The following is a 25,277-nucleotide window of genomic DNA, read 5'->3' on the forward strand; positions in this document are numbered from 1 at the left end:
GGAGGTAGAAAGGAAGGAAGGAAGGAAGGAAAGGAGGGAGGGAGGGAGGGAGGAAGGAAGGCAGGAAGGAAGGAAGGAAGGAAGGGAGGAAGGATGGAGGGAAAGGAGGAAGGAAGGAAGGGAGGAAGAAGGAAGGAAGGAAGGGAGGAAGAAGGAAGGGAGGGAGGAAAGAAGGAGGGAGGGAAGGAAGGAAAGAAGGAACAGTCAAAATAGACGGGGTCAATTTGACCCGCGAGGACGACAGGAAGGTTGATGACTTTGTCGTGATTTGGCGTTTTATAAATAAAGATTGATTGAAATGAGAAGCATCAACACAACAACAAAAAAACTCTACCCTAACCGTCCATGCTCCTGCTCACCGTCTGACTCTTTACTTTTCTCTCTCCCCTTACAGACAGTCTGAAGATGATGAATGAGATAGGATTTCGGAGGATCCCCCCTGACCAGCTGTCGGGGAGCGTCCACACCGTTGGCACCCAGCGCCACCCGAGCGTCATCGACCCGATCCCATCCAAGCGGGTGTGCTTCTACAAAAGTGGAGACCCTCAGTTCAATGGCCTGCGTATGGTCATCAACAACCGCACCTTTAAAACCTTCGACGCTCTCTTGGACAGCTTGTCTAAAAAGGTTCCTCTACCGTTCGGCGTCAGGAACATCACCACCCCTCGAGGAGTTCATGCGGTTTACACCTTGGATGAACTGGAGGACGGAAAATCCTACATCTGCTCCGACAGCCGTAAAGTAAAACCCATCAATCTGGCGCTGGCTAGGAAGAAGCTGCCGCCTTGGTATCACGCCCGACCTGCTAGCTCTCGTCGTCGGACAGTTCAACAAGCCAGATTTTTCCCCGGGAGGAACGTCAACGGGCCGGAGCAGGTGGTTGCTGTTCGAACACCGAAGAGGCTGCTGGTGTTTCGTAATGGAGAACCCTCGATTAGACACACTGTGCTGCTCCAAAAGAGGACGACACCCACGTTTGAGTCTATCCTGGGATATATTTCAGGGCTGATGGAAGTCCGTGTGGTGAAGTTATACACGCCCGACGGCAGACGTGTGAGTGTTCTCCTTCATCAACACAAACACAAACTGAGCAATATAATTATTGTAGTGTTTATGGGAAGAAAAAATATATAGTTTACAAGCACTAAAGAAATCTGGCCCACTTTCCTTATTCCTCCCTTCCTTCCTTCCTGTCTTCTTTTTCTTACTCCCTTCCTTCCTTCCATCCATCCTTCCTTCCTGTCTACTTTTCTCCCTTCTTTCCTTCCTTCCTGTCTTATTTTCCCTCCTCCCTTCCTTCCTTCCTGTCTTACTTCTTTCCTTCCTTCCTGTCTTATTTTTCTTCTTTCCTTCCTTCCTTCCTTCTTTCCTGTCTTATTTTCCTTCCTTCCTGTCTTCTTTTTCTTCCTCCTATCCTTCCTTCCTGTCTTCTTTTCCTTCCTTCCTTCCTGTCTTCTTTTCCTTCTTTCCTTCCTTCCTTTCTTCTTTTCCTTCCTTCTTTCATCTTCTTTCCTTCCTTCCTGTCTTATTTTTCTTCCTTCTTTCCTTCCTTCCTGTCTTATTTTCCTTCCTTCCTGTCTTTCCTTCCGTCCTGTCTTCTTTTTCTTCCTTCTTTCCTTCCTTCCTGTCTTCTTTTCCTTCCTTCCTTCCTTCCTTCCTTCCCTCCTTGCTGTCTTATTTTTCTTCCTTCCCTCCTTCCTGTCTTCTTTTTCTTCCTTCTTTCCTTATTTCCTATCTTCTTTTTCTTCCTCCTTTCCTTCCTTCCTGTCTTCTTTTCCTTCCTTCTTTCATCTTCCTTCCTTCCTTCCTGTCTTTTTTTCCTTCCTTCTTTCATCTTCTTTCCTTCCTTCCTGTCTTATTTTTCTTCCTTCTTTCCTGCCTTCCTGTCTTCTTTTCCTTCCTTCTTTCATCTTCTTTCCTTCCTTCCTGTCTTCTTTTCCTTCCTTCTTTCATCTTCTTTCCTTCCTTCCTGTCTTATTTTTCTTCCTTCTTTCCTTCCTTCCTGTCTTCTTTTTCTTCTTCCTTTCCTTCCTTCCTTCCTTCCCTCTTTCCTGTCTTATTTTTCTTCCTTCTTTCCTTCCTTCCTGTCTTATTTTCCTTCCTTCTTTCCTTCCTTCCTTCCTTCCTTCCTTCCTACCATCTTTTTAAGGATCTGGCCTACATGAGATTAAATTGGGCATTTTGTGGCCCTTGAATGAAAATGAGTTTGACACCCATGCTGTAATCCATAAACAGTCTCAAGTAAAGCCTCATCTGACTTTAATTATAAAAACACAGGTAGTAGGCCTTTACTTCTTTTACTTCTACTTTTCTACTTCCTTAAAATTAACCGTTTAAAAACTGTGGAAGTGTGTACACTGGTTTCTGGTTTGGTAACAACATTATTGACCTATAAATGACTTACTTAAACCTGCCTGTAATAACTGTCACACAAGGAGAGAAAGTGTTAATCTTCTTTGGCAACTCGACGTAATACCTTCGAGTGGCATGCTGGGATACTACACTGTGAGGCTTTAGGTGAAGGATCTGTTGTAAATTGAAAGCCTCATTGTATTTAAAGGTGCTATTTTATAAAATAAGGCACCAATTTTAAACTTGTCATACACATACACACATGTAGAGAAACTCCCTGAGATACTTATAATGATTCTGTTGCTATTACAGTTAAACGCCATTAAAGTGACACATTTCTTTGTGTATCCGTCCGTTGCAGGTGGATGGTCTCCCAGGCTTGATATTGTGCTCTGGGACTGTTGTGGCTGCAGGTCGGGAGCCTTTCCGGTCTGCAAACTACGATGCACAGAAATCACCAGCTCCATCCCGGCTGCACGCCAACCGATTGGTTCCCAAGAGACTAAAGACTTTAAACCGTACGTTTTTATAAATAACTATCTTTGTGCAATAATTTGGTTTTGTTTAGTTAATTAAATGTACAAATTGAACAATGCGTTAGTCCTCTGGGTCTTTATTCATATGGCACGTATAAGCATCTGCAGTAATCTACCTGCTTGCATGGGATGAAGATTGGGAAAGTGCTGAGGCAATGATATTACGCATAATACCGCAGATGACCTACATACACTGTCTATGCGGCTCCAGGCTTTGTTCTTCATGAGCTGTGAATGCCTGTACTATCTTTCTAACTTCTCTTTTTTTCTCTCTTTCTTCTCCCTTCATGCTTCTTGGGTATCTTCTAAAACTGCATATCAATCTTCTTCAATCATTTCCTGAAACCTTTGGACATTCCTAAAAAGGTAAAAAGAAGTTGCTCTCATATTCACCAAAGTCAAGAAACTTCTCCCCCGCATCAGAGAGGTACATTGTGAGTCGGATTCATAACTCCATTGCGGGAAGTTCATGTGAACTACCCAGTAACCCCAGTAACTCCATGGAGTTGGAGACAAGCCGTTTACTGGGGTCGGTCGCAGAAACGGAGCATGACACCTGCCTCAGCGATGGGACGGGGGAAGGGATGCCCACTGAGGACGACATTGAGAAGTCCTTTCGTGTGAACCAGGATGGCAGTATGACAGTGGAAATGAAGGTGCGGCTAACAATTAAGGAAGAGGAAATTGTCCATTGGACGACAACCCTGACACGGTCCAGTGTTGCCAATCAGCTTAATGCGAGCAGTCTACTGGTGTCAGAGCCAGAGAAGTGCTCGCCTGAATCAAACTCATTGGATTTACAAAGCCCGGCTGCCTCCACTGACACCATTAACAGGAATGAAACTAAAGACAACAACGATGAGGATCCACCATCAATGGGTAGTGCAGCTTTCAGCGAAAATAGTAATGAAGAGGTTGACATCAAAGTACCGATGGATGTGCTTTCCCCTTGGAGAGCTCCAACCCCAGGACACAAGCAACTTACAAGAAGGCAATCTTCTTTGGACAGCCTAAAATCAGTGATGGCAGACAGGGTTCAACAGACACACAATAGAGCCATGACAGAGCAATACCGCATGGTCAAGCAGAGTGGCACTAGACCAGTACCCAAACCCAGAAGATTAGGATCTGTAGATGCCAAAACTATAAACAGCAGAAATGTATCCACATTCAATTCAGCGAGCATGACTGAAATCATGCAGGTTGATTCCGCCGAGGAGGAAGTCACTGAAACTGTTGTACGCATATATGAACAACAGACATACCAGGATAATTTCCTTTCAAACTTTTATACACATGAAGCATCCACATCTGGGATATCTTATTCTAGGCCAGCTACTTCAGAAACAGGACGGCTTTCCTCCAGCAATGAATTTGAACCCGAGCTCTGGAGACCCTCGACAGCTTCTGAGGCCATGAGTATCTGGAGGGCGGAGAGCATGTCAGTAATGTCTGATTTAACCGTGCCGTCATTTAAGACTGGGGCAATTCAAGCAACAAATAGGAAACTACACTTCTCAAAGTCCACTTATGGCAAAGAGAAGCCAGAACAAAGAGAGGTTAATAAAGACAAGATGTTATCCTCAAAACCCAAAGTGATCAACAAACGTGTTCATCGACTCATGTCACCAGGCAAAAGGAGAAACAAAACTCCTGCAGAAGCAACCGAGAAACAAAAGAAAGTGAAAACTTTCTCCAGTGCTGGATTCATTAAGAGAATTTATGGGAATAAATCAAAACCAGCTAAAGCCATTATGAAGCCTAAAAGGAGATCTATACAAAACAGTGATGGAGGTGATACAACAAAGAGCTCAAAATCATCAGGTGAGACAATAAAAGACCTAACTATACCATCACCACAGAAAATAAACATAAGTAAGACAGTTACTCCTGAAACAAGCAGGCTGAAGGTTTCTCTCACTGAAGTAAACCAGCCACGGGCAACACTGCAACGTCAGACATCAATGCATCCGGAGAAAAACAACAAAAACGAGTCTTATGATGTCAGTGAAAGCATGTCAATGCCTGCTTTTAACTCCTCCAGCTCTGTCACTAATGAATATGTAGAGAACTGGCTGGAGAAAGCCGATCTTAATCCCACTGACGACTCAGATGTGGAAAGTAAGAGCTTGGAGGCAGTTATTCATGAGAAAACAGAAAATGATATGTTTGGGGAGTCAGAGAGTGACTGTGGGTTGATTACTGTTGCAGAGGAGGTAAAGTGTTGTGAGAAATCAGAAATGCAAACACCACTGCCTGAAAATGTGCAAGTAAATTCTGTCAAACAGAGAATCCAGTCTTTTGAAAACAAATCAGGTTCATCAGTGGAGACAACGACGGCCATGCAGCAAATCACTCATGGTCATGCCACCTCTACAAATACAGACAACTGCAATAGATATGAAGTGAATAACACAGAGGAAATGAAACCCAACTCGGAAGGTATTTATTCTGAAATAAATCCACTAACTAGTTTAAGCTCAAGAGAAACACCACCAGGCAGTGAAGTGGAAAATGAATCAGAACCAATCAAAATCTCACTTCAAAAGGCAACACCTTACAGTACGCTTTCAATGGAGCTACCACCTCCACCACCTGCTGAAAGCCTATCAAATGCTGAACAATGCATGGTGGCTGTACCTTCAGAGACCAGCAGCCCATTATATAGGCTATCATCAGCCAGCAGTCAAACATCAGATAATCATCCGTCATCTATCAGTTCTACGTCAGACAAGGCAGAATCACCCACTGACCACACAATGGGAGGGACAACATCAATTCAGACTGACAATCCTCTCACGCAGGGAGAAGCACAATTGCAAAAACCTATTAAAAGGGCCCCACTGGTCAGTAATGTATCTCTTGAAAGGAAAATGTCTCTCAGAAGGGCCTGTGTGGATAAATATACTTTATGTAGTGATGCCACTTCAGAGACGAGCGCATCATCTGCTCCCATCAACACAGTGGGTGATAATGTGCTGCCAAATGACCACTGTTCAACAGGGACACAACACCCAAGCAAAACCCAACAAGAAGAGACACAGCAATCGATAAAGAGTCCATCATGTGGTTCTTCTGTGTCTCCAATGAGTGTAACATCTGAAGGCAAAATATCAGACAGTATTTCTTCAGGTGAAGATCTGACACCAAGTAATCTCCCATTTAAAGAGACGAAAGAAATTAAAACATCATCATTATCTCCGACATCATCACCTAAAGCTTTGATGAAAAAAGTAAAACTCATGAGCAGTCCATCTCCAGAAAGGAAACCCCAAACAAAGAAACATTCCTCTGAGCTTCCTAATAACTCTCCAAAACAATCACTACGTAACCAGGTTCTTGATAAAACCACCTCACCAAATATTGGAGCACGAAAACAGGCAGCTCTACATACCAGCCCATCACCTGAGAGAAAGCAGACACTTAATAAATCTAACCTGCAAAAGAAACCTTCTCCATATTCTCAAACTCTGGATGTAGCGTCACCTCCTGTCAGTCAAAAGTCAAATAAAAAGCAGCTCTCCAGAAACCTCTCCTCCGAGACTGTGTCAGAGTCTCCGAATAAAACACAATCGCCATCCGACAGCGAGTATCAACAGTCAATAAAATCAACTTCTGAGATGGACGAAAGATCAGAAACATCTGATCAGAGTGACGACAATAAGGTGAACGAGACAGATGACCTTAGAAAAGCCTATCAAGACAAATCCATAGACACACACATAATGCCACAGCCGTTAAACATCTCAAACCAGCCAAACATGAAACCAGTGCTTGAGAAGATTTGCTACTCAATCAAGTCAATTAGACAAATCACACAGAACAAACGTCAATCATGTCTGGAAAAGTCCAACAGCTTGCCTGACTTCTCCTCTCATGTGGCTTCTACATTTGGCTCATCATCTAAAGCTCTCCTTGCTTTCTTGGCCGTCATGACCTTAAAAGAAGGTATAACTAACCTAAATGGGGATGAGCTGAATGTAAACAATGTCAGTTGTGCAGAAGCTTTGAAAATGATCGATTCCCTCAGAGAGATCGCCAACATTGAAGATTCTCACAAGTTAAAAACTAGTTTGTCCGATTTACAAAAGTCAGCTTCGAAACAGCTCCTGGAAAGTTGGAGGGGCTTTCAGGAAATCAGTGATAAATGCAAGAGTCGCAGCTCAACACCAAATTGTTCGGAGCAAGAATTTATGTCCGAGGCTAGTAGTGAACAAGGCCTTGAAGAAAATGTTATTGATGAGATGATGAGTGGGCTCGACATACCTGAGACACTTAAGGAGGAACTGGCTTATCTTTCGGCGGATATCGAAAGTGAGAGTGACAATGAAGGAAAGACGTCAGCAGATGAGGCCTTTAATGTCAAGGATGTAACTCAAGATGATGAAGCTAAAGTTGATATTGGTTCCAACATTAAAAACTTCACAGACATTAACCAGCTGAAACAATCCAATGTAGAGATAGTCAGTCAGAAAACCAATTTAAAGCAGGTTTCAACGGACCAGGCAACTGAAGACGATGACGATGATCAACATGGTCAGAACTGTGCAGCTAAATATCCACCACCAGTTGAACATAATATTGAACAATCATCTGAAGAAAGGCAGCTTAACAGTCAAGAGGATGAAGAAAATCAGCAGCAAAGCCACGATGAAGACACATTAAGCCAAGAAAAGGCGAATATGAGTGGCGCTGAGAGTTGTAGCTCTAAAGAAGAGGAGCAAGATAAGGAGTGTAGGCAAAGTGAGGAAAGCGTTTGTATTCCTGAGTCAGGTTCAGATGACGAAGGGCAGAGGATGTCAAGTGCCAATAAAGATTTAGAACAGAAAGTGAGCGGTGAGGAAAGTATTTCTAACTCAGAAGCAGGTGAACAACAAAGCTCAGAAGAGGAGTCTGAAGTTCAATGTGAGGAGAGAAAACAGGAGAGCAGGGAAAGTGACCTATCAGATCCTGAACCTCACTTTGAACCACCAAGCACTGTCTACGTGAAACTGAACGCCAGTAGTAAGGGGAGCAACTTGAGCCCAGATAATGAAAACCAGTCGTTGTCAGAGGAAGAGCAAGCAGAAGTTGAACGCGCATCTAACTCAGACATTAATGAGCCATCGTCTTCAGAGGCAGAGCAGTCAGAGGTTGAACGCAAGGAACTAAACGCTATAGTTGAGGTGAATTTATCTGAACCTGAGGAAGAACATGAAAGCGAGGAAGAACACCTCGATGATCAGCAAGATGATAAAATGAAAGAGTTTAAAGAGACAGATGAGGACAAGGTTAACTCAGAAGATGAGGACATTGATGCTGACAATATTATACGCAATGTGATAGAAAGTCAGGATTCACCTATCATCATTAAAGACAGTCTGATAGAAGAGTCTGACACATTGGAAAAGCATGATAGTTTTAATGTAGAGGAGGACAGTGGGAATGACCACAGCAGCTGTGAAGAACTAGAGCCACCAAAAGTAAAACAAATCAGCAGCTCCACTGAGGAGGAATTAAGCTGCTATGACAAAGTCTTAAGCTTAGAGGAGGAACATGCCAATATTGACAGACACATAGAGGAGAGCTGTGTAGATTATCAAGAAGCTCCTGTAATAGCAAAATCGCCTGAAGATACAAAACCTGAAAAGGCCATAGTATCAAAGTCGGTGGCAGAGAAGGTGAGTTTTCTGGAAAAGAAATCTGCCCAGAAGATAACAATTGTTTCACAAAAAAATGTCCCTCTTGTGACAGATGTTGAGGAATCTCCCTCCGAATCTCCCACATCTGAGCCAGCTGTCAGCGCCCAACCAGTCCCTCAATCGTCATTGTCTTTCAGCTACGATTGCAGTGGCATTATTACCACAGAGCCCGAGGGCAGCAGGGTGAAGTCAATCAGAGAAATGTTCCTGGCAAAGAGCTCAACAGATACACAGCAAGGGCAGCGACGTTTGCCGAGCTCGAACAGATCGGAGCGGGTCGAGTTAAGAGCCGAGACATCAACCAGTGGCGGCTATCAGTCTCAGACTTCGAGCGAGCTGTCCAGTGGCGAAGATGATTCATCGCGGACGACCATCAGTAAAGGCTTTGTGAGGAGAACAATTGAAAGGCTTTACGGCAAGAAGGACGTTACTCCTGAAGAGGTTGAAAGCGAAAGGCCTCCGTCTGCACCCAAGCAGAAAAAGAAAGAACAGCCAAACATTTTCTCTCCTTTCCACATGGCCCGCTCCAAAGCCATGTCTGAGTTGTCTTATTTCAATTCCACTAATGCACTGGACACCTTAAGTGAAGCGACACGATGCATTGCTTTTAATGCACAAGTCGGGCCTGGAGACAGTGTCCCCATTGATAAAGGTAGATGGCTCCTGAATGAGAGCACACTGATGAGAAAGTCTGTTTCCGACCCAGTTGGGATTAGCAAAAACTGTCCCAAAGATGAAGGAATATGTGAGGATACAGCAGAGAGCACTCCATATTCCCTCTTCAACACAAAGTCTGAAGTGGAAGACACGAAAAAGTCATTTTCTACAAAGTGCACCTACTTTTCTTTGCCCCATGCCAGTGACTCTGAGGTGTGTCAGGAGGAGCTGAGCACAGCGAGCAAAGGCAGCTTGAACGGCGATAGCATCACAGAGACAAAAGACAATTCAGAGGACACTAAAACGTGGGCGGAGAAGAACGGCACACTTCCCATTGTCAGCATTACAGACTTTAAGATGAAGGATAACAAAGTGCACCCAGTGACAGATAATGCGGTTGTAGCGGTACAGCCTAAAAAAGGTCAGACTGTTGTGAACAGAAGGCCTCAAGAACCTGATGTGTTGGACATAGTGTACAATTTTTGTGGTCAAAACTGTCCCATCTTGTAACTTTAAACTTCTAAAACAAAACACAATCATAAATCAAGGATTAAGGGTTTATTTTGCTGAAATACATGCACATTGCTGGGCTACAGTATATTATCTTGTCTTTGGTGCCTACATTTTTATGTTGCCATAACCTTGGTATATAATACACTATCATATGTCAACTCATTTGAGGTATGTGTAATGAGTCATAGCACATGGTTTAACCCTTTATTTAACCCTCCTGTTGTCCTTGAGTCAAGGAAGGAAGGAAAGAAAGAAAGAAACAGGGAAGGAAGGAGGGAAGGAAGGAAGAATGGAGGAAAGATGGAAGGAAGGTAGGAGGGAGGGAGAAAGGAAAAGAGGAAGGAAGGAAAGAGGGAGGGAGGGAGGGAGGGATGGAGGAAGGAAAGAAAGAGAGAAGGAGGAAGGAAGAAAAGAAGGAAAGAAGGAAAGAAAGAAACAGGGAAGGAAGGAAGGACGGAGGAAAGACTGAAGGAAGGTAGGAGGGAAGGAGAAAGGAAAAGAGGAAGGAAGGACAGAGGGAAGAGGGAGGGAGGGAGGGAGGGATGGAGGAAGGAAAGAAAGAGAGAAGGAGGAAGGAAGAAAAGAAGGAAAGAAGGAAAGAAAGAAACAGGGAAGGAAGGAAGGACGGAGGAAAGACTGAAGGAAGGTAGGAGGGAGGGAGAAAAGAAAAGAGGAAGGAAGGAAAGAGGGAAGGAAGGTGGAAGGAAGGAAGGGGGATGGAGGAAGGAAAGAAAGAGAAGGAGGAAGGAAGCAACAGGGAAGGAAGGAAGGAATGAAAGAAAGAGAGAAGGAAGGAAATAACCAACTGTCAAAACACACAGGGTCAATTGGACCCGGGAGGACGGCAGGAGGGTTAACCTTCATATCGAACCATGTATATTCAGAGCGTGTGATATGCAGCTCATGCTACATGTTCAGTATAATAATCGATTGTTTCTATGCCACAAACACTCCAGAGCAGCTGTTTCTCCCTTTTACAGGTTGCCTGTAAACATGACAGGTACACAGAGCATTACTGTAATCCTGTTTTAAAACTCTTAAAACAGATCAAGTCCCCGCAGATGTCAGGCAACAAGGCCAATCCACCCCCCCCCACACACACACACACACACACTGCACTGAGTGAACGGGTCACTCTGTGGTCGCAGCTCCGGTGGTTTGGCCTCAAGCTCGGGTCAAAGCGGTGCTGTTCACTTTTCTTTACTACAGATTATATTCAGATTATAGAAATTGTCAATAACAGATCAGAGTGATGCTTGGTTTAATACGTTTTTTTGTATATGTTAAAGTGTGTAAAGTGTGTAAAGTGTATATAATATGGTTGATTTGGACCAAGTAACCAGGTAGCTGAAGACATATTTAAGTTATAACCTGATATTTATAAATAGGATTAACAGTTTTATTGTTTTCAAAGAGGCAGCTGTGACAATTTTGTCTATTTAAATTTGTGTGTGATAATAAAAGTATGTATTTCCAAATGTTCTTATGTCTTCATTTCACTATTTATGTGTCTTTATCAAGGTTAATATTATAGTTTTGAAACCTTCCTTTCCTTCCTTCCTCCCTGCCTTCTTCCCTCCTTTCCTCCCTTCCTTCCTTCCTTCTTTCTCTCCCTTCCTTCCTTGACTCTAGGACAACAGGAGGGTTAATGTCTAGTTTACTTGATTAGAACTATGTAAAGATCATGGTTTGGGTTAAAATGATTATTGGAGACAAGTTTTCAAATTCCTTCCTTTTCATTCCTTTAAACACGGCTGCTGCAGGACCGGAAGTAATCGAGGGAGAAAACTAAACGACAACGAAAACGAAGCTGAATTTATTTATTTGCTAGTTTTAGTTAAATATAATAACCCTGGTCTTTATCCAAACTAAACTCCAGTCTAAATGTGGGTCATAATGAAGACACTGTCCATTTTATCCCACAAAGCAGCTTCCGGTGATCGAGATGATCTACGCGCGAGTAAAAGAGTCAAAAGGCCAAAGCGGTGTTAAAGATACCTCAGGACTGGAGGGGTCGACTCGGGTTCGGGTTGTTTTCTCCCCCTAACTGATCAGTATCAGATCCCCGAAGGAGGAGTGGAGAGACCCTCTGTTTTCTCACTCTCCCCTTGAGGAAGTATCCGTGTTGTTGTAAGGTTGTTTTGTTTCTCAGAAGTTGCCATCGAGCTGGCCCGTGTTGTGACAGGAGCGTCGAGGAATGCACTCAGAGGGTAAGAGAGTTTACATCTGCGACTACAAAGAGAAACAAAACATGACAGCCAGACATTTCCCACATTTGAACTCGTATATAGATAAATAATCAGTGACTGTATATCTCATAAATGGTTATAAAGACTCAACTGCAAAATAATAATGTGAGGTGAAATAATTAAAATTGCAGTACCCCAGATTGGCCACTAGGTGTCACTGATGATCAATATAACAAAGCAAGGCTGAAGGGTCAGTACTTTTACTTTCTATGTTGGTGGTCTCCAACTCTGCTCCTGGAAAGCTACTGACCTGCATGTTTTTAGGTATTACTCCACTATAACACACCTGATTATAATAATTAACTTGTAATCAAGCAGCTGAAGCTTGTCGAAGGGCTTGGTAACGAGATAATAATTATAATCAGGTGTGTTCGAGTGGGGTGAGACATCTTTTAAGAACAAATTTAATGATTTGTAAGACCTTTTCTAACCCTAACCCTCCTTTAAGGAAAAAATAATACCATTGCTAAGACATAAAATAATAATAATAATAATAATAATGCAAAAGCAGGATTTTACTGTTATAGTGGGTTTAAATGGAGCTCATTTTGAGGTAGTTTAAAAAAGACTACAACTAATGATTAGTCTCATAGCTCCAATTGCTGATTTTCTTTTTATAACAAACTGAACAAGTATAATTACACTCATTGTCTGCCCCAGCTCAAATCAAATGTAATGCCTTAACTCCAACATTTCCTGACATTTTTAAAACCTTGAATATAAAATATAAAACTAAATTTAAGACATTTTAAGACTTTTTAAGGATCCTTAGGCTCAGTACAAAAGTACTAAGAACAAATTTAATGACATTTAAAGACCTTTTTAATACCTCCTTTAAGGAAAAAATAATACCATTGCTAAGACATATAATATATATAATAATAATAATAATAATGATAATGATAATATTAATAATGCAAAAGCAGGATTTTACTGTTACAGGGGGTTCAAATGGAGCTAATTTTTAAGTCATTTATATATATTCCATATAGTAAAACATTGAATATCAAAAACTAAATTTAAGACATTTTAAGGATCATTAGGGGCCTTGAAGACTGAAGGCTCAACACAGAACCGACCTTTTATGGAATAATAAAACTGTCGACTTCACACACTCACCACCTCTGAAAAATAAAAGAAGAGCAGTCATGTTTTAAAACGTTTATTATTTAAATAAATATTTACATAACAGCTTCGTATAAATCAAATTTCTGTTTTTTTTCTTTCACGACACGTCGTTCTAAAAGTAACTGCTTTTTAATAATAAAGGAAAAATAAGGGATGTGTTACAATGAAACTGTAAATCTGTGTGTGGTGACAGGCCGAAGTTCATATCTCAACCCCTCGTCATCATCGATCATTGATCACTGAGCAAAAAAAAAAAAAAAAAAAAGTCCCACTGATAATAAGCTGACATCTGGATGATATGCTCCGTCACTTTAAAACCATTTAACCCCTTAAGTCCTTGCACATCTCTTATTATTATTATTATAGATTTTTGTTATAGTATGCATAAATCTACATGATCATTTGATATACAGTTTAATTCATTGTTACTAAGGAATAGGAGGATGACACTCTAACACTAACTCAAAAAGAGAGAGAGAGAAAAAAAAATAAAACATTAAGTCACACATTATTCATTCAGGCACAAACAAAGCAATAAACAGCCTCGGTGAAATTAAAAAGACATCTCTCGTACAGTATGGGCTACAATGCCCTGCTAAATGGTGTACAGTATATGGCTCAGCTTGGAGAAACAACATGTCAGAGGCAAAGGTGATCTAAGAAATATTAGAGCACACAAAGTAGAGTAATGCCCAAGCTACAGTTTCTATAACCCAACATCTCTTCAGTTCAAGATTGTAACGCGTGTTGAAATGAAAACCCCTCGGATTAAAATCACCTTTGTGTGTTTTTTTGTTTTTTTTTTGCTTTTTAAAAAGATGATTTAAAAAAAAACACGACGTTTAAAAAAAAAAAAAAAAAAAAATCAAAAAGGGGACAAACGTGGAAAACTGAACCACTGGATGTAAAATTGTGCAGTTGTGAGCTATTATGACGTAATCGATGACATCATCACTGTTAACTTTAAAGAACATGTTAAAAAAAAACAGGGAGGAAGGATAGGAGGGAGGGAGGGAGGAAGGAAAGGAGGGAGGAGGGAGGGAAGGAAGGAAAGGAGGTAGGAACAAAGGAAAGGAGGGAGGAAGGAGGGAAGGAAGGAAGGAAAGGAGGGAGGGAGGGAGGAGGGAAGGAGGGAGGGAGGAGGGAAGGAAGGAAAGAAAGGAGGGAGGGAGGGAGGGAGGAGGGAAGGAAGGAAGGAAAGGAAGGAGGAAGGAGGGAAGAGAGGGAAAGAGGAAGGAAGGAAGGGAGGGAGGATGGAAAGGAGGGAGGAAGGAAGGAAGAAAAGGAGGTAGGAAGGAAGCAAGGGAAGAAGGAAGGAAAGGAGGGAGGAACAAAGGAAAGGAGGGATGAGGGAGGAAGGAAGCGAGGGAGGAACAAAGGAAAGGAGGGATGAGGGAGGAAGGAAGCGAGGGAAGAAGGAAGGAAAGGAGGGAGGGAGGAAGGAAAGGAGGGAGGGAGGAAGGAAGGGAGGGAGGATGGAAAGGAGGGAGGGAGGAGAGAAGGAGGGAAGGAAAGGAGGGAGGAAGGAAGGAAAGGAAAGGAGGGATGAGGGAAGAAGGAAGCGAGGGAGGAACAAAGGAAAGGAGGGAAGGAAGGAAGGAAAGGAGGGAGGAGGGAAGGAAACATTGTTACCTTTTAACATAATCGATGACATCATCATCACATGTTAAAAAAAAACCTCGTACATGTTTAATTCATCATGTAAGTTAAAAAAAATTACATAATGGGGACAAAACTAAAAAATAACCATTTAATTTAATTTAATAACTTGATTTGATGGTTTTCAGACATTTAAAAAACAACAACCATGAAATGCGCTTTGTCTTCTATTGCTGTCAGATCATGCGTTTTATATTTCTAATAAATCCAAATTGTTTTTACTTAAAAAGGTATAAAGAAAATATTAGTTTTGTTTTTTTCTTTCTTTCTTTGCAAAATACTATGCAGGGAAGGATTAAAGGGTGAATTCATAATATTTACCAAACAACAAAACAGCAGCTTGTTGTCTTCATCCTGAGATTTGAACCCATGTGTGTCCTCTCCAAGGAGAAATTTACAGTTTTTGTTTTTTTTTGTTTTGTTTTAAATCGTTTTGCATGTAAAGAGTCAGACACAGATAGTTTAAGTGAGAGTGAGATCCCGTTGGGTCAGTGAACGCCTCGTTACCTTTTCTCCTCTCCTCTCCTCTCGAAGGTATGGTGATCATACCGCGTCTGATTTGGGCTGCGAGGAGCGTGTTCCACTCACAAAGTTATAAACCAAAAACTGAGAAGTGCCAAAGTAATGTGTGGCGAAGAGCTTCCCGTCGGGGGTGGGGTCGGAGAAAGCGATCTCGTCTTTGCTCAGGTAGGAACCGTATATGAAGTTGTTCCTGTGCAGAAAAAAAAACCAACAAAGAAGAAAAAGAAGAAGAAGAAGAATCAATCAATCCCTTATAATTTAAAACTTTAATATTCACTTTTAACCCTCCTGTTGTCCTCGAGTCAAGGAAAGGAGGGAGGAGGGAAGGAAAGGAGGGAAGGAAAGGAGGGAAGGAAAGGAAGGAGGAAGGAGGGAAGGAAGGATAGGAGGGAGGAGGGAAGGGAGGAAGGAAGGAAAGGAGGGAGGGAGGAAGGAAGGAAAGGAGGGAGGAAGGAAGGAAGGAAAAGAGGGACAAAGGAAGGAAAGGAGGGAGGAGGGAAGGAAAGGAGGGAGGATGGAAGGAAGGAAGGAAAGAAGGGAGGGAGGAAGGAAAGAAGGGAGGGAGGAGGGAAAGGAGGGACGGGAGGAAGGAAACAAGGGAGGAAGGACGGGAGGGAGGAAGGAAGGAAAGGAGGGAGAGAGAGGCAACCTTCCTTCCTTCTTTCCTCTGTTCTTCTTTCCTTCCTTCCTCTTTTCCTTTCTCCCTCCCTCCTTCCTTCTTTCCCCCTCCCTCCTACCTTCCTTTCTTCCTTCCTTCTTTCTCTCTTTCTTTCCTCCCCTCCTCTTTTCCTTTATCCCTCCCTCCTTCCTTCTTTCCCCCCTCCCTCCCACCTACCTTCCTTCCTTTACTTCCTTTCCCACCTCCCTCCCTTCCATCCTTTCCTTCTTCCCTCCTTTCCTCCCTCCCTTCCTTCCTAGCCTCTAGGACAACAGGAGGGTTAATGTCTAGTTTACTTGATTAGAACTATGTAAAGATCATGGTTTGGGTTAAAATCATCACTGGAGACAAGTTTTCAAATTCAACCTTTGTTGTCATGGCAACAGCGAACACCACGGTTAACTGACATGAGCAAGATTAAGTCGATTAGAGTTTCTAAATGTCTGTTTCTGTTATTTTTCCATTAATTGCCCAGCCCTACCCCTCAAGTCCAACATTAAACCCCTGTGTGTGTGTGTGTGTGTGTGTGTGTGTGTGTGTGTGTGAGGACTGACCTGAGGCACTCCAGCAGGCGCGAGGCGATGCCCTGACGTCTCATCATGTTCACCACCCAGATGCGGCTGATGCCACAGATTGCCGGCTCCGGCGTGGTGGAGCAGCACCAAGCTCTCTGCCGTTCAAACATCACCTTCTCTCTCTCCGAACCCTCCGGCGCGGACTCCTCGATCACCCGGTACCCCTGCGATGAGCACACACACACACGGAGAGGACTCAGTATATCACATGGGATTAAATATAAAGGAATTAGATGCTATTAATGGGTGGGGGTCGTATCTCACCTCCTGGATGTGCTCCGCTATGAGGCACCCACCAACTTTCTTGTCGTTGGAGATGAAGAGGAAGGTTTTGGTCTGAGAGGGACACTTGGTCTCCACCTGCTGGAAGCCGAGGTCATTGTCCACCATCTCTCTGATCTCCTCCACCTGAGGGACGGACAGAGGCAACAAATATTTAAATATAACTACAGGAGATGAATTCAGATATTTAAATGCTGAACTGGCAGATAAACCTTTTCCTTGTTTAACATGAGACAGTTTGAATGATGTAATCTGCTGATACTGCAGAATTACCAATACTTTTATTTTGTAGGAGTAGCTTTTAGATATTACAAGACACTCTTCCTGGTACTTACTTTTGGGTCTCTCTCTCTCTCTCTCTCTCTCTCTCTCTCTCTCTCTCTCTCTCTCTCTCTCTCTCTCTCTCTCTCTCTCTCTGCATCTCTCTGCATCTCTCTCTCCATCTCTCTCTCTCTCCATCCATCCATCCATCCCTCTCACTTTCTCTATCTCTCTCTCTCCATCGATCCCTCTCTCTCTCTCAATCCATCTATCCCCCTCTCTCTCTCTCAATCCATCTACCCCCCCTCTCTCTATCTATCCATCCCTCCCCCTCTCTCCATCATCCATCCATCCATCTCTCTCTCTCTCTCTCTCTCTCTCTCTACCTCTCTCTACCTATCTCTCTCATCATTTTAGTAGGAAACATATTAAAGTATCATATCTTATATGTTCTTATAAGTTGTTATTCTGCATAATATCGGCTTCAACTTGGTTACTAATAGTTTCATCCTGCAGGTAGAACTGTTTGTATAAAACATATTAACAACATAAAACACTTGATTTCTTTCTGCAGTAAAACAGAAGCCCTCTCTCTCTTGTTTAAACAGTATAAGCAACGTTTCTCTGTCATTAAACGACCTGCAGTAACCCCTTCCATTAAAGGGCTAATTCCCTGTAAACATACTGCACCTTCTTCAGGGCATATTTGGGATCATCTGGCAGGACAAGAATGATCTTGCCGTCTGGATATTCCCCCAAGATTCTCTCCTTCTTCCATCCCTGAAAACAAAAAAAAAAGTTTTTTATGTACATCAGAAAACCACATTTTCATTTTCCTGCCGTGATGAGACACCAATGTTTCACAGTAACTACCTGTAGTTTAAATATATCTGTAAATATAAATAATAGTACATGTATTTAACCCTCCTGTCGTCCTCCCGGGTCAAATTGCCCCCGTCTGTTTTGTCTGTTCCTTCTTTCCTCCCTTCCTTCCTTCCTTCCTTCTTTCCGCTGTCCTTCCTTCCTCCCTTCCTCTTTTCCTTTCTCACTCCCTCCCACCCTCCCTCATTCTTTCTTTCCTCCCTCCCTCCCTCCCTCCTTTCCTTTGTCTTCCTTCCTTCCCACCTTCTTCCATCCTTTTCTTCGGTCTTCCTTCCTTCCTCCATCCTTTCCTTCGGTCTTCCTTCCTTCCTCCCTTCCTTCCTCCGTCCTTTCCTTCTGTCTTCCTTCCTTCCTCCGTCCTTTCCTTCAGTCTTCCTTCCTTCCTCCGTCCTTTCCTTCTGTCTTCCTTCCTTCCTTTCCTACCTTCCTCCCTCCCTCCCTCCTTTCCTTCCTTCCTCCTCCCTCCCTTCCCACTTTCCTCCATCCCTCCCTCCTTTCCTTTGTCTTCCTTCCTCCCTCCCTTCCTTCCCTCCTTTCTTTCCTTCTTCCTTCCTCCAGCCTTTCCTGCTGTATTCCTTCCTTCCTTCCTCCCTGCTGTCCTTGTCTTCCTTCCTCCATCCTTTCCTTCCTTCTTTCTTCCTCCCTCCCTCCCTCCCTCCCTCCTTTCCTCCCTCCCTTCCTTCCTCCCTCCTTTCCTTCTGTCTTCCTTCCTCCTTCCCTCCTTTCCTCCCTTCCTTCCTTGACTCGAGGACAACAGGAGGGTTTATTCTACTTTTGAAAGCTACCAGTTCTTTATCTGTCCATTTGCTGTTATCATCAGTTAAATCTGACATTTTAATATGACTCAAATGAGTCAATACTGTAAGACAACACATAAAATCAGCATTTCAGCAATGTAAGAAAACCTCCTCCTCTCTCTCACCACGTATTTGACGGCGCTGATGAACTGGTTGTGGAAAAGTAAATGTTGAGACTCGTCTTCAGGGTTGGCGGCGGAGTAGAGCATCCCACACACGCTGCAGGCCACCGCTCCGAAATGCTTCTGTCCTGCATCCTGAGAGACAAAAGAAACAACAGAAATGAGATTTAGTTTAAATTTAAAGGGTTAAAATGTGAAAATAAACGTATGAATAACTTGCACACATCCTTTTTTTGTGGACCCAGCATCAAATTTCTGCTTTCTTTCTTTCTTCCTTCCTTCTTTCTTTCACCTCTTCCTTTTTTTCTTTCCTCCTTATCTTTCTTTCTTTCCTCCTTTTTCTTTCTTTCTATCTTTCTTTATTTCCTCCTTTCTCTTTCTTTCTTTCTTTCCTCCTTTTTTCTTTCTTTCCTTCTCCTCTTCCTTTCTTTCTTTCTCTTCTTCCTACTTTATCTTTCTTTCTCTTCTTCCTACTTTCTCTTTCTTTCTCTTCTTCCTACTTTATCTTTCTTTCTTTCTCCTCTTCCTTTCTTTCCTCCTTTTTCTTTCTTTTCTCCTTCTTTCCTTCTATCCTTCTAGGTGGATAAAATATTTAATATTTATCATTATTTTGTGGTTACACCATTTGACAATTTCAGGAGCATTCAGTCTTTTGGTAAAAAAAATGGTGCAAATATCATTTCAAATGATATAAAACCAACAAAAACACTAAATGTACATTTAAACAAACCTGATGCTGCTTTTAAACTATTTATTATGATATTTTTGAATTTCTCATTTCTCACTGACCCATATACACATAAATACTTCTGATACAGTATCGCTTGCTTTCACTGTGATGAAGAGGAGTCCTGAATTTAAACTGATGAATAAATGAACTAAAAACTTACAATAATAGTCTGAGTGCCGTCTTTGTCCGCCTCTCTTAGTTTCTTCACTTCTTTTTGCAGACTGGCGTCAGACAGAGGAGTCCCGCTGTCTCGTGGATTCACTGCTCCGCTGCGATTCAGAACACACATCGGATTACTACAGCTTCCTGTTTCTGTTTCTATGAGATCAAAACATGTCAAAATAAGAGAAACTCACTCTTGTTGAGGCTTGTCCGTCGTCTTCTCGGCCGCCTCGACTGTTTCTGTCCCTGGAGAGAGAGAGAGATCAGCGAAATCATAAATGTGAGATTCTTCTACAGCAGGAAAAAAATAAAACTTAACACTAACTCTATTTTATTAAACATTAGCAACAGAAACAGATAATTATGATTTAGCAACTATAGTTTTTCAGCTTTAATTGTGCTGTCCTGTAACAAGTGTGAAAAATAATATGATAATAAACTTTATATTTGGGGCTGTGACTTTTGCTATGATTGCATTATATTCACATTTAATTATTTATTTTGTATACATATTTTATTAATTATTTATTTTGTATACATATTTTATTAATTATTTATTTTATATACATATTTTATTAATTATTTAATTTTTTTATTTTATATACATATTTTATTTAATTATTTATTTTATATACATGTTATTAATTATTTTATTTAATTATTTATTTTATATACATATTTTATTTAATTATTTATTTTATATACATGTTATTAATTATTTTATTTAATTATTTATTTTATATACATATTTTATTTAATTATTTATTTTATACACGTTATTAATTATTTTATTTAATTATTTATTTTATATACATGTTATTAATTATTTTATTTTATTTATTTTATACACGTTATTAATTATTTTATTTAATTTATTTTAAATTCTATCTCATTTTATTTATTTATTTTTATAATTATTTATGTATTTATTTACTTTTATTTTCTATTATTATTTTATCTTGGTTGTTTATGTGTATATGTATTTCACAGAGCTCACATATGTCTTGGTAGAGTCTTCCATAATTTTGGAGTTTCTCGTATTTAGTGACGTGAATACAAACAAATAAACACAAACCTGCAGGCTTTCTGTCGCTCTGCTGCGTACCGTCAGACGCTTTAGAGCTCTCTTTGGAGGGAAGGGAAGATGAAGGAGCTGATGAAAGTAAACCGGTTGCATCCTAAAAAGAAAAGAAAAGAGAGAGAGAGAGAGAGAGAGAGAGAGAGAAAAAAAGGATAAGTAACATCTGTATTCATCAATGCTGGTTGTAGTGCTTGGCCGGTATGACCAAAAATGTATATGACGGCATTTTTCAAAATAAGAGCGGTTTCATGGTATATCACAGTATTTTTTTTATATGCATGCTGTTCACAACATCTTGTAGCAACAACTGGTAGCTTTAAAAAGTAGTATCAACCCTCCTGTTGTCCTCAAGTCAAGGAAGGAAGGGAGGGAGGAAGGAAGGAAGGAAGAAGGAAGGAAGAAAAGGAGGAAGGAAGGAAGGAAGACAGATGGAAAGGACGGAGGAAGGGAGGAAAGGAGGAAGGGAGGAAGAAGGAAAGAAAGTAGGAAGGAAGGGAGAGAGGAAAGGAGGGAGGGAGGAAGGATGAAGGAAGGAAAGGAGGAAGGAAGGAAGACAGAAGGAAAGGAAGTAGGAAGGAAGACAAAGGAAAGGAGGGTGGAACTAAGGGAGGAAGAAGGAAAGAAAGGAGGAACTAAGGGAGGAAGAAGGAAGGAAAGGAGGAACTAAGGGAGGAAGAAGGAAGGAAAGGATGAAGGAAGGGAGGAAGGAAGACAAAGGAAAGGAGGGAGGGAGGGAGGAAGGAAGAAGGAAAGAAAGTAGGAAGGAAGACAGAAGGAAAGGACGGAGGAAGGAAGGGAGGAAGAAGGAAAGAAAGGAGGAACTAAGGGAGGAAGAAGGAAAGAAAGTAGGAAGGAAGGGAGGGAGGAAAGGAGGGAGGGAGGAAGGAAGGGAGGGAGAAGGAAGGAAGGGAGGGAGGGAGGGAGAAGGAAAGGACGGAGGAAGGAAGGGAGGAAGAAGGAAAGAAAGTAGGAAAGAAGGGAGGGAGGAAAGGAGGGAGGAAGGAAGGGAGGAAGAAGGAAGGAAGACAGAAGGAAAGGAGGGAGGGAGGAAGCAAAGAAAGGAGGAACTAACAGGGATAAATTTAGACTCACCTTGCATTTTCTGTCTTCGGATGATGGAGGATTTGGGGTTTTCGGAGGTGTTGAAGCAGCAGCGGCGGCGGGCTTTGTCTCGGATGTTTTAGCTGCTGTTGAACCAGCAGGAGTCTTTAATTGGGGTGTAGAAGAAGAAGCAGAAGCAGAAGAAGAAGAAGAAGAAGAAGAAGCAGCAGCAGGTTTGGATTGACCTGCAGCCGAAGAAGAAGAAGAAGAAGCAGATCTGGACTGAGGTGTCGTTAAAACCGGAGACTTCAGTAAAGGTTTGGCTGAAGGTGCGACGGGTCTCGACGAGGCGGCCGTGGCAACTCCCGATGAAGTCTTCGGTTGGAGTGCGACGGCGGCGGGGTTTGAAGAGGAGCTGGTGGCGGCGGCGGCGGGCTTCGACTGAGGCGCGGTTGAAACGGCGAGCTTCGACTGACCTGAGATCTGAGCTTTGAGTTTGGCCTGGTTGGCGAGCTGTGATGAAACGGCGGGTCTTGACGGTGAAAGGAGCGCTGGTTTGGACTGAGCTACTGGTCTGGACTGGAGGTTGGGGCGTGCAGGTCTGGGCTGAGGAGTGGGCTTTGCCGGAGGAGCTGGTAGAGGGTCGTCATCTAGTTCGAAATCATCAAAGGAGTACTTGGGTCTCGGTCTGTACGGCTTATACTCGATCTTCGTCTTCTGGGCGTTGAGTCCGTTGGGCATGGGAGGGGGGACGGCAGGGAGGCTCCTCCTGGCTGATGATCTGGTCACTTTTGGGGAAGGACCAGGAGGAGGGGTCTCTTTAGGAGTCTGAGCCTTACTTTGCCTCGTCGTTTTAGGGGTTTCGGCTTTAGGTGGTGCAGTTTTAGAGACTTCAGTTTTGCTAGGTTCGGTTTTGGAGGGTTCTGATTTAGGGGGTTCGGGTTTACTCGCTTCAGCTTTAGGAGACTCCACTTTAGGAGCTTCGGCTTTGGGTGTCGCAGGTTTGCCACTGGAGGAAGGGCTCGGGAGAGGGGTTTTAGATTTCGATGGACTGGCTGCAGGTGAAGGATCCGTCATCGAGGTGTTAACTGAAACCGGAGAGGGCGAGAACAAAGATGGCTGCCATTCCATGTCCGAGAACATCTGATTCGCTTGGTCGGACTTCATCTTCTTCACTCGAGCCCACGACATTTTCTCTCTCTGCAGTTCGACTTGTCTCAGCCGCTGATATCGAGTCAGCTTCTTCTTCTCGTGGACTTTGAGGGGCACTGAAACCTGCGTGATGAAGAAACGCCTCTTTTGGGGCTCCGGGGGACGTTTGGCTTCGGCTGGCTCGGCCGTGGAGGAGGAGGAGGAGGAGGGGGGCTTGGCCGGTGCTGCTGCTGCTGCTGCTGCTGGCGGCGGTGTTGGTGCGTCTTCGGTTGGCGTCACCGAAGCCACCGAAGCCGAGCACACTTCCGGTCCGGCGGGAGTTGCAACATCACCCGTCTCTACTACAGGGGTGCTAACAGGTGCAGGGCTTTCTTTCTTACTGGCTTCAGCTTTTGCCGCCACTGCTGCAGCCGCTGCTTGCTTCTCTTCTTCTATCCTCTTCAGCAGCATGCTATCTGTGGCGATGTCCTCGGCGATTTCCTGGCACAAGGCTAAGAGGTTCAGCTGTTGTCTGTTGGCTGTTCTCTTCGAGGCTGCGGCCTTTTGTTCAGCCAGAGCGGCCAGACGTGCTTTAGTCCTCGCCTGCGTATTCATCTCTTGTTTCTTGGGTTTTTGTGGCTCTTGTCCCTTTTTATCATCCTCAGTCTTCTCGGCTGTGTTGTTTTGCTTCACCGACGTCCCACAAGTGTCTTTATCTTTATTTTTCTCATTAACCGTCGTTTCCTCTGGCTTTTTAAGAGCGGCGGCAGGGGCGGCGGCGGCGGCTTCAGGTGTTTCCTGAGGCTTTTCTATTATTGTAATGTCGGCGTCTTCCTCGTTCTCTTCCTCTACTACGATCTCACGGCCGAGCCCTATATCCTCCAGGATTTGCACCTCATGCAGATCCAAATTACCCTCCACGTTCTCCGTCAGCAGATCGTTACAGTCTTCATTTGAGCCTTGAGCGGCGTGAGAGTCCGTGGTGTTAACATCCATCATTTCAGACGATGCTGGTTGCTGGTCTTGGTCAGAATTATTAGTAACTTGAACACCTTCTTCTTCTTCTTCCTCTTTGGGTGGAGTAGTTGCAGTTTCTATCTCGACCCCAGTGTCCTCAACCTCACCTGAGTTCGTCACCGTAGCGTCTTTGATCTCACCGGTTGTTTGACAATGCTGTACTTCTGCCTCAGGGTGAAAGCTTTGTGGGGAACCGTTCGAAACCCTTTGATTTTCTGCATCGCCCACCAACGCGCTGTCTGGATTCACCTGCTCCGAAAGCGAGTCCGACAAACCCGATTCAGCCGCCGCTTGAGTGACGATATCAAAGGGGATCTCACTCTCCGGGACCGGTTCTAAGATCACGTACTCCTCAGATGTACTATCTGGGATCTCGACTGCAGCGATGGCTGTAGTCGTCGTCACGGTGACATCTGCAACCTCCTGGCGTCCGGCGTCCTCCCGCATCTGTTCAGAAAACTCTGGAAAGCCATTCCTTTGAGTTTTTTCCGTTGCATCTTCTAACCCTCTGTCTGGCACGCTGATATCATCGCTGGAGCTGATCACTGCGACTTGTTTCACGTCCACGGTTGCGCTCCTCTGCTCCGACTGTGCAGACTGGGCCGGACGCTGCTCTGGTACACAGATGGCTTGGACCTCGTTTTCCATCACCGCCCGGCTGTCTGACACATGCATTTCTTCTCTAACCGTTTCCAGTTGCAGGTTGCACACTCCTCTGTTTTCTTCATTAGCGGACGAGGCCTCTGTGTGCTGGATGTCCAGGAATGACACGGCGGCATGTTTCTCCAACGGTGCACAAACCTCCCCGTCTTCAGCGCTGCTTTCTGGACTACTAATCGGCTCGTAGACTATCTGGTTCTCATGAAGTCGATTAACCGTCTTGCTCTGCTCTTCCGCATCATCTTGAATGACGTTATCGGCGGCGTCCGCGTCTGCTGGTTGGCCGCAAACAAAAACCACCACTTCATTTCTTCCAGTTCCTTCTCCTTGTCCTTCGGTGTTACTGACGGTCTTGTCGAACGTATCAGTGGAAGCGATCGCAGCCTCTTCTTTGACCTCCTCGTTAATCGCTCGCCTGGCCGTTTCCTCTTCTATTGATCCACTTATAACTTCCATATCCTCAGCACCGGGGTCTGCTTCTGGCTTGTTTTCATCTTCTTTATCTTCTGAATTAAATGTAGAAAGAGGTTGCTGGATTTCATTAGACAAGGCTTCTTCTTCTTCTGTCTCATTATTATTAT

At 43.3% G+C, this 25,277-nt stretch overlaps 2 protein-coding genes across 2 annotated transcripts; one reads left to right on the forward strand and one right to left on the reverse strand.

Annotated features, from left to right (window-relative positions):
- Nucleotides 1-405: 405 nt before the first annotated feature.
- Nucleotides 406-9,736, forward strand: LOC128382833 (oxygen-regulated protein 1-like). The gene is made up of 4 exons (XM_053342831.1): nt 406-1,053; nt 2,714-2,870; nt 3,255-5,330; nt 6,369-9,736. Exons 1-4 carry the CDS (start codon nt 406-408, stop codon nt 9,734-9,736), a joined length of 6,249 nt encoding a protein of 2,082 aa, XP_053198806.1.
- Nucleotides 9,737-14,732: 4,996 nt separating this feature from the next.
- LOC128382834 (proteoglycan 4-like) lies at nt 14,733-25,266 on the reverse strand. Its single transcript, XM_053342832.1, has 10 exons — nt 23,320-25,266; nt 21,940-23,163; nt 20,842-20,944; nt 19,961-20,012; nt 19,765-19,873; nt 18,878-19,009; nt 17,764-17,853; nt 16,795-16,938; nt 16,510-16,694; nt 14,733-15,487 (listed from the first exon to the last, which is right to left on the reverse strand). The coding sequence occupies exons 1-10, from the start codon at nt 25,150-25,152 to the stop codon at nt 15,319-15,321; spliced, it is 4,041 nt and encodes a 1,346-aa protein (XP_053198807.1). The 5' UTR covers nt 25,153-25,266; the 3' UTR covers nt 14,733-15,318.
- Between the last annotated feature and the right edge of the window lie 11 nt (nt 25,267-25,277).

This window comes from Scomber japonicus, chromosome 21, assembly GCF_027409825.1.
Source record: "Scomber japonicus isolate fScoJap1 chromosome 21, fScoJap1.pri, whole genome shotgun sequence".
NCBI lineage: Eukaryota > Metazoa > Chordata > Actinopteri > Scombriformes > Scombridae > Scomber > Scomber japonicus.

Coding starts and splice junctions, on each gene's coding strand:
- LOC128382833 (XM_053342831.1), top strand. CDS start 406: ATGATGAATGAGATAGGATTTCGGAGGATCCCCCCTGACCAGCTGTCG. Junction 1,054..2,713: donor ACACGCCCGACGGCAGACGT/GTGAGTGTTCTC, acceptor CGTCCGTTGCAG/GTGGATGGTCTCCCAGGCTT. Junction 5,331..6,368: donor AATGAAACCCAACTCGGAAG/GTATTTATTCTG, acceptor CTCTGGATGTAG/CGTCACCTCCTGTCAGTCAA.
- LOC128382834 (XM_053342832.1), bottom strand. CDS start 25,152: ATGGAAGTTATAAGTGGATCAATAGAAGAGGAAACGGCCAGGCGAGCG. Junction 20,945..21,939: donor CCGAAGACAGAAAATGCAAG/GTGAGTCTAAAT, acceptor TTTTCTTTTTAG/GATGCAACCGGTTTACTTTC. Junction 19,010..19,764: donor ACGGCACTCAGACTATTATT/GTAAGTTTTTAG, acceptor TTTGTCTCTCAG/GATGCAGGACAGAAGCATTT.